Here is a 9379-nt window from a genome sequence, read left to right on the forward strand (position 1 = left end):
CGAGCCGGACGCCTCAGCTAGAGGCGTTAGGCCTGGGCAGGGGCGGAGCCTGCAACCGCGGGGAGCTGGGGGTCCCCTGCCCAAGCCTGACACCTCTGCCGGAGGCCTCAGGCCTGGTCAAGGGGCCGATCTGGTGATTGGTGATCGGAGGGTGATGAGGATCAACTCCTCTGGCCGAGGCATCAGGCCTGGGTGGGGGGCTGAGCCAGGGATTGGGGGTTATGATGGTCCCCTTGCCCAGGCCTGAAGCCTGGGTCAGAGGCGTCAGGCTTGGGCGGGGGGCGGAGCAAGCGATCAGAGGGAGATGGGGGTCCCCTGCCCAGGCATGATTCCTGGGCCAGAGGCCTCAGGCATGGGTGGGGGCCAGAGCCAGTGATCGGGGGGAGATGGGGGTCCCCTGTCCAAGCCTGACACCTCTGGCGGAGGCGTCAGGCCTGGGCAAGGGGCCGATCAGGTGATCAGAGGGTGATGGGGGTCTACACCTCTGGCTGAGGCATCAGGCCTGGGCAAGGGGCAGAGCCAGCAATCGGAGGGGTCTGGGGGTCCCCTCCCCAGGCCTGATGCCTGGGCCAGAGGCATCAGGCCTGGGCTGGGGGAAGAACCAGTGATGGGGGGAAATGAGGGTCCCCTGCCCAGGCCTGACACCTCTGTCAGAGGCGTCAGGCCTGGGCAAGGGGCCGATCCTGTGATTGGAGGGTGATGGGGGTCAACGCCTGAGGGCTCCTAGTATGTTAGAGGGGGCAGGCTGGGCTGAGGGAAACTCCCCCCGCCCCCACACCCAGTGCACGAATTTCGTGCACTGGGCCCCTAGTAAATGTAATAAAGACCATAAGGATCCATCTGGCCATAACATTGACTCTGCTCTAAGGAACAAGTAGTAGGACCCAGGCCAGTGCTCAGGCATCCCTATCCTATTGCATCACTATCAACAGACTGAGACTTAGAGGGAACAATCATAAAGTCTGCAGTATTAGGAAGATCAGTTAAGGTACCGATGTACAAAGAGTGAGGGACACATGGTGAACACAAGAACAATTTACTTACAATGATATATGTCATTTGAGAAGAAATTATTGTTAAGACGTCAATGTTTCTAGTGAAGTAAATGAAAACTTCCAAATATTTCTGATCAAGGTTGGAAAAAACATTGTGAAGGTAAAAAGAAAAAAAACCTGTTCATATAACAGACAAAGCAGAAAGCTGAATGAAATAGTTACTTAAATTCTATAGAAGAGTTGAAACAAACAAAGGAAATTCAAGGACAGAATCCAAGTAACAAGTCTGAAAACTACAATCTGATGAAAGAATCTCAATTTCCGGTTTTGAATCTTAAAGCACTTTTCTACCTCAGGATGATTGTCCCTTTTGTACCTGCCATACAATACAATCTTTTCAGGGCCCTCTTTATGTCCTTGTTCCTGAGACTGTAGATGAAGGGGTTCAACATGGGTGTGACCACAGCATACAACACCGAGGCTGCTGCACTTGAGTGTGGGCTGTGGGTAGCAGCAGAGCTGAAATATACTCCTAGGACTGAACCATAAAATAAGGAGACAGCTGAGAGGTGAGAAGCACAGGTAGAAAATGCTTTATACTTCCCCTGAGATGATGAGATTCCACAAATGGAGGACACTATCTTAGAGTAAGAGTAAAGGATCCCAGCGACTGGACCCCCACCCAGTAGTGCAGTTACAAAATACATCTCCATGTTATTAAGAAAGGTGTCAGAACAGGCAAGTTGGACAACCTGTTTGATTTCACAAAAAAAGTGGGTGATTTCAAAGTCTGTACAGAAGGACAGCTGCAATACCATTACGCTTTGTAACAAGGAATTCAGGCCACTTATGATCCAGGACATCAGAACCAGCAGTCCACAGAAACGGGGGTTCATGATGACCATGTAGTGCAGGGGGTGGCAAATGGCTACAAAGCGGTCATAGGCCATCACTGTCAAGAGGATGTCATCCAACACTGCAAATAGTATGAAAAAATGCATCTGTGTGATGCAGCCTGCATAGGTTATGACTTTGCTCTGTGTCAGGATGTTCACCAACATCTTTGGGACGGTGGTGGAGGTGAAACAGATGTCTACCAAGGACAGGTTGGAGAGGAAGAAGTACATGGGTGTGTGGAGGTGGGGGTCTGAGCTGACGGCCAGGATGATGAGCAGGTTTCCCAACACAGTAGTCAGGTACATGGAGAGGAAAAGCCCAAATATGAGGGGCTGCAGTGCTGGTTCATCTGAAAATCCCAGAAGAAGAAATTCTGAAATTGGGGTATCATTGCCTTGTCTCATGTGGTGTAGGTGACTAGAAGGAAAGAAAAAATAGCATGATCAGTTTTTAAACAAATGGGTATTACTAGCATAGTTGAAATGCTACAATTATATTTTGCAGTAAAGTAATCAATATCTGTTTTTTCAACATATCATCCCCTTTAACACCCACACCCCAACCCATGACATCTCTGATTAGGAATTTCTGTTCTCCTCAAACCTTTTCCCCAAGGTAGCCATGGGCTACATATGTTTTTTGTTTGTTTGTTTGTTTTAAAATAGTTACTGTTCAGAGTATTACAGATGTCACCCCTTTTCAACTCCATTACCCCCTTTTCGCAGTTCCCACACCACTGCAGGCCATCCTATTGTCTGTGTCCATAGGTAATGCATATATGCATATAAGTTCTTTGCTTAATCTCTTTCCTACTCTCCCCCTTCTCTCTGAGATTCATCAGTCTGTTTCATGTTTCCATGCCTCTGGTTGTATTTTATTCATCAGTGTATTTTGTTCATAAGATTCTTTGTTCATTTATCTCGATTTTTAGTTTCAATTATTGATAGGTATGTTTTTATTGCCATTCTATTCTTCAAATTTTTTATCTTTTTCTTCACTTCCTCTTTCTTCTTCTTCTTGTTCTTCTTCTTGTTCTTCTTCTTGTTCTTGTTCTTCTTGTTCTTCTTCTTCTTCTTCTTTTTCTTCTTGTTCTTGTTCTTCTTGTTCTTGTTCTTCTTCTTCTTCTTCTTCTCCTTCATTCCTCCTCCTCCTCCTCTTTTTCTTCTTCTTAAAGAATACCCTTCAACATTTCATGTAATACTGCTTTGGTGGTGATGAACTCCTTTAGCTTTTTCCGGTATGTGAAACTCTTTATCTGACCTTTAATTCTGAATGGTAACTTGGCTGGGTAGAGTAATCTTGGTTATAGTTCCTTGATATTCATCACTGAATATTTCTTACCACTTTTTTCTGGCCTGCAACATTTCTGTTGAGAAATCAGCTGAGAGTTGTATGGGTGCCCTCTTGTAGGTAACTAACTGCTTTTCTCTTGCTGCTTTTAAGATTGTTTGTCTTTTTCAAAAAAATATATTTTTATTGATTCCAGAGAGGAAAGGAGAAGGAGAGAGAGATAGAAATATCAATGATGAGAGAGAATCATTGATCGTCGGCCTCCTGCACACCTCCTATTGGGGATTGAGCCCGCAATGTGTCCTTGAGTAGAATGTGTCCTTGACCAGAATTGAACCAAGGACCCTTCAGTCTCAGATCAATGCTCTATAAATTGACCCAAACCAGTTAGGGCTACAGCCCAATAATTGTTAATATCCTCATCTGATGATGAAGATTGCAGTATCCATTGGCCTGTGATGATGGACAGATAATCAATATACTGCGTGTAGAGAGCTTGGTGTACTTCTTGTTTCTAAATGAATGGTTAGCACTGTGATGTAATAAGGCTGATTATTTTCTTCTACCTTTCAAATGTCTTTATTACTTCCCAACACCTCGGTCTCCAATTCCATAGACATATTTCTGTTCCCCGTCATCTCTCCCATCTAACAGGTGGGCACTCCTATAGGCAAATGCACACATTGACTCAGAGAGAACTTTAATGCTGATCCTTGAACTCTCTGATTAAAATTCCTCCCCTAGTGATACCTCACTGGAGTTAGAAGCCAAAATTCTGTAGCTTCAAACACAAGTCTCAAGTGTCTGTGAACTTTGGGCCAGCTCCACCCTCACAGAGCCCTGGCCTCCCTCACGCTGGTCTCCTAAACATTGAACTTGAGTCCAGCTTCACCTCATGCCACAGCTTCAGGTCTCAGAGCCTTTATGGGCTCACTTTCCTCTGCTTGGGGTCTCCCCACTGGTCTTTTGGAATTTTTCACCCCCTCTCCATCCTCCAAAGTCCAACTCCTCTTTCAGAGAGACTGGATCCTCTCCTTCATGAACCTTTTATTTTCTAATATTAGCACAGGAAAAGGTCACTTCCTCATGCTCTTAATTTAAGTGTTAGGACACCCATGTTGAGACTTTTATTTAATCCCATGTCTTTGTTCCTTGCTAGACTGTGAGTACCTGAGGCATATAGCACGTTATAGAAATTCATTCTCCCCCTTCAGATTTAGTTTAGTGTGACTGAATAAACATGTATTCTATGAAGTTAGGTGTGGAGGACATGCTTGAGGAGTGTTCTCCATATTCTGAGATCAGGAGCCACTAGGGTGTCAGATTACAGTTGTAAGAATGAAACAGAATGGAATCAAGGAGGCACAAAAGAAAGTATTAGAGTGTGTCATACACAGTGAGGGTCCATACATAATCATTTCATGGTTCCCTTTGTTCACTCATGCATGTGTGTGTGTGTGTGTGTGTGTGTGTGTGTGCATGTGTATTTCTATGTCTGTGTGAAAAAATGCACAATGTAAAAGGCATGTCTTATTTTGGGGAACAGTGAAACAAGTCTGGAATTCAACACAATAAATGCAAGTACAGCTTAAAAGGCCATTTCCTGACTATGAAGGAAAAACAGTGAAAAGCCCAGCAGAGGGCCAGGTGCAGAGAGAAGAGGGAGCCAGTGTGGATGCTGAAGTTACCTCTGACTCAAGGGACCACACACCCACTGAAACGTCACTGCTCCACTGGCCTCATCACAGAGTCTTCCCAGCCTCTGATCTAATTGTGATTCCTGCACCTATTCCATGTTTATTAGGTCACTCTGGTGTTTATATGGCTCAATGGCATCTTTACTTTGCTATTTTTTGCTTTGAGTTTTGATCTCTTTTGTGACACAACTGATGGGTGGGCACTAGTCCTGGTTCTGTTTCTTGTCAACTTACAAATCATCCCCGAACATTTTTTTTTTTTTTTTATAAAATCCTGCTCATGCCACAACAATTGATCCCCTTTCTTCACATATTTATCCCTGAGAATGTGATGTCATAGCACACTTATATCATTGTATTGGGCCTTCTTTGTATAATGTGAGGTCAAATGAGCAGGGAGCTCACTGACTTTGTTCATTTATGTGGTTTTATAGGTGTTTGCTTTTATATAGAAAAATGTTAAGGTATGGCTTAGTCATAATATAAAAATGGCAGGGAAAATGAACATGGTTAAATATTGTGTATTCAAATATTGGCATGAATAAAATAGTAAAAGAAAAGAAAAGAAAAACCCCACAAAACTTTAATCACATCAATATAGGTCTCCAATCTCAGATATAGGGGCAAGGGTGTGGAAATAAAAATACAAAAATCTACTTTTAAAAGGCAGTGGAGAAAGCAGTATCTACAGTTATAATTTCTAACTATGTAAACATAAATGGATTATGCTTAGAAAATGGATAGAAAAGATCATTAATTGAATGCAAAGAATGTTTTTGCCAAGGTGAAAAATATAGAACTGTTTATGTTTTAATGTAATGGGATAAGACACAATATGACAGACTGATAGAGTTGACCACACAAAATTAATACATTTTCATCCATTCTCCTAAATATCTATATATAAATTCTATGCCAAACAGCAATGTTTTTAAAAGAATACTAATTTAGCATACTAAATGTATTAACCATATATTCGCCTACCTAGCAAACAGATATGGTCGTCTCTCAGCTCTGAGCTGGCCTGGTTAGGCTCTCAGGTTACCTCAGGGAGAAATTCTGGGATGCACTCCTTGAATCTTCCCACAGCATCTGCTGCACTCTCAGACTTACCTGGTTGGGGGTCTCTGAAAGGAAGGGCTCCTTGTAGAAGTCTGAATTGCTCCCTGGATGGTTATGTTGGAGACTGAAGCTCTGTTCTCAGACAAAACAGTAGGAAGGAGCCAAGCATTACTCTCAGAGTCAGACTTAAGACCCCAATAGAAACAAATATGTTCTGTTTCAGCCTAATGTTGCACATGTTGGGGAGTCTGCTGCAGAGGAGATATTACTCCTCCTTCATCTGTTGGTTAGATGTTGTTTGCAATGTTGCTCCCACCTGAGCACCCGGTTTCCCTGTGGACACACTGGTCTGAACGGAATGGAAAATGTTCCTGCCAATTCTTTGTTCCCAAGGGACTAGGTTAGAAGTTAAGTGAATCTTGTTTTTGTTACTCCTTCTCCATGACCCTCTTGAGGTCTCATCTCCCAGCATCTTACCCAACTCTGAGTTACATTTTCTCAAAAGTCCAAGACTGAGGAAACTGGCTTGTCTAGGAACTTTGGGTTTTCAAAGTACTGACTTGTTGTGGGGCACAAGCCATGATACCTCCAGAAAATTGCTATTTCTCTCTTCAACAGGGAGGGGACTGTGTGACTTTGATGTAAAGCTTGGGCACCACCTTCCTTGACTTCATGATACATTTTCCAGTTCAATGAGAAATTTCATACTTATATCAGCAGATAAGAGTCCCACATTATAAGATCTTTGTTAATTATGAGGCAGTTATATAATTTTATGCTATACAATCTGTGTTTAGTACATTATATGCATTGTTTGATTTAAATTTTATTAAAGTGCTTTCTCTGAAGTGCTAAAATTATGACCTTCATTCTCCATTGCAGAAGTGGGCTTGAAGAAGTTTAGTTACCAATCCAACATTATAATCAGAGTACGGTGTTGATTACAATCTGTCATGATGCTTTCAGTTCTCAAACTGTGCAGTGGTTCCCAATGAGGGAATATCTGAACGTAGCCTGCTAAATACTTGCAATACCCAACACAAATAGTTATGTCATATTTAGAAGGTAAAAATTTCTAGTCTAGACGAGCTCTTTTTCAACTTCACAGTACATATTGTTGACTTAAAAAAATAACATTGACTAGGTGTCTCATCACCAAAAGGATTTATTCAGGAAAAAGAAAGTATTGCAACCCATGCATGCAGACATGCCAAGCCATGTTTTATAAACATAGCGTTCGTCCTGTAGGGCTCTCATGATTACATACAGTGTGACAAATTCCATTAGTGCTACCTCCTCCCATAGGCTCTCCTGACTGGTTATGTTTGCTTAAATTGCTGTTAGTCTTTATCAATATGAGTCACCCATGATTCTAGTTCAAGCACAGATACTGATTCAGGAGGTGTTGGTGGGCCCAGGGCATCTGCATTTCTCATAAGGTCCAGGAAAATGCTGATTTTGCAGGTGCTGCTCTGAGGACCACTCTGAGTAGCAAGTTTTGGTCCTGTTGCTGAGTAAGGGGTAGGTAGTTGTAGGCCATCTTCACCAAAAATTGTGTTTGCTTAAGAATTTGAATGAAGATGTACAGTCATGCACTGCTTAACAAACAGGGACATGTTCTGAGAAATGTTGATACAGGCGATTTTGTCATTGAGTGCACATCAGAAAATGCACTTATGCAAACCTAGATGGTATATCCTTCTATTCCCCCCAGTGGTCTGCAAACTGCGGCTCACGAGCCACATGTGGCTCCTTGGCCCCTTGAGTGTGGCTCTTACACAAAATACCAAGGGCGGGTGTGCACGTACGGTGCGGTTGAAACTTCGTGGCCCATGCGCAGAAGTCGGTATTTTGTGGAAGAGCCACACTCAAGGGTGCCAAAGAGCCCCATATGGCTCGTGAGCCACAGTTTGCTGACCACTGCCCTTGGCTGATGCAGATTCGAGGGAAGTGTTTGCCCCAGGAAAGATGGCATTGGTCTCGATGTGGCTTCTTCTGCAAATATTTGGTTGTAAGACTTCTTTTCAGCTGTTTTCAGTGGGATCTTCAGGTTGATTGTTGTATAATTTAGTTGTGATTCCAAGTTCAGGCCAGGAGGAGAAGAGAGCAACTTCCACCAGCTCTGCTGCCATTGTCTTCAACAATTCTACTTTAAATCTTTGTGTCTACATTTCCACTTTCTTTTAATTTCACTTTGATTCAATCTTTTGTTCTTTTAGCTCCTATTTTCTTCAATTTTTTTTCAAGTTCTCTTTAAAATGAAAGATGAAAATTTCAATGAGTCTGTGTTGGACATATACGTGTGTGTTTATTAGAAAGAAAATTATGTAAAATGTAACACATGTCACATACATATAGTCCATTCCTGTGAAAGAATTCTTAGACTCACAAAATATTCCCAAATATTTTATTTATTAACAAAATTGACTGAATTAAGTTTATCATCTCACATCACCATCAAAAATAAGGAAGCAGAGGATCAAGGTAATTACATGTACTCTTAATTTCTGTATGGCTGCTTTAATTCAGAAAAGTTTGCATTTTAAATACATTCAGTTTATTTAATTCATTTACTCCAATAAGTAATCCTATATAATAAAAGCCTAATATTCAAATTGACCAACTGGCTGAATAAAAGGCGGAACGACATGTGGGTGTCAGACCAGCTTGTTTGGCACCTTCACCCATACATAAAAAAAAGAAAAAAAAAGAAAAAAAAAAAAGAAAGGCGGAACGACTGGTTGCTATGATACACACTGACCACCAGGGGGCAGATGCTTAATGGAGGAGCTTCCCCTGGTGGTCATTACTCTCCCACAGGGAGAGCGCTGCTCAGCCAGAAGCTGGGCTTCCTGGCAGTCGGACATTCCCCAAGGGGTCCCGGACTGCAAGAGGGTACAGGCCGGGCTGAAGGAACCACCGCTCCCCACCAAGTTCATGAATTTTGTGCACTGGGCCTCTAGTTTAAAATAAAAACAATTTGTTAGAACCAAGAAATGAATTCAGCAACATTGTGGGATACAAAATCAATTTACAGAAATATATGTTGTCTAATAACAAACTGTCAGAGAGAGAAATTAAAAAATTAATCCCACTTACAACTGCATGAAAAAGAATAAAGTACTAGGAGTAAACATAACTTAGGAAGTGAAAGACCTGTACATTGAAAACTATAACATATTGCTGAATGTTATTGAAGAAGACACAAAAAAATGCCCTAGCCAATTTGGCTCAGTAGATAGAGGGTTGGACTGCAGACTAAAGGGTCCTGAGTTCAATTCAGGTCAAGGGCATATGCCTGGGTTGTGGGCTAAATCCCCAGGAGGACAGGGGAGAGCAGGAGGCAGCAGATGGATGATTCTCTCTCATCATTCATTGATGTTTCTCTCTCTCCCTTTTCCTTCCTCTCTAAAATCAATAAAAATATGCTTAAAAAAT

At 42.2% G+C, this 9379-nt stretch overlaps 1 protein-coding gene across 1 annotated transcript; it reads right to left on the minus strand.

Moving 5' to 3' along the window:
• Nucleotides 1–1342: 1342 nt before the first annotated feature.
• LOC132234113 (olfactory receptor 7A10-like) lies at nt 1343–2296 on the minus strand. Its single transcript, XM_059695163.1, has one exon. The coding sequence runs from the start codon at nt 2294–2296 to the stop codon at nt 1343–1345; it is 954 nt and encodes a 317-aa protein (XP_059551146.1).
• Nucleotides 2297–9379: the final 7083 nt, after the last annotated feature.

This window comes from Myotis daubentonii, chromosome 5, assembly GCF_963259705.1.
Source record: "Myotis daubentonii chromosome 5, mMyoDau2.1, whole genome shotgun sequence".
Lineage (NCBI taxonomy): Eukaryota > Metazoa > Chordata > Mammalia > Chiroptera > Vespertilionidae > Myotis > Myotis daubentonii.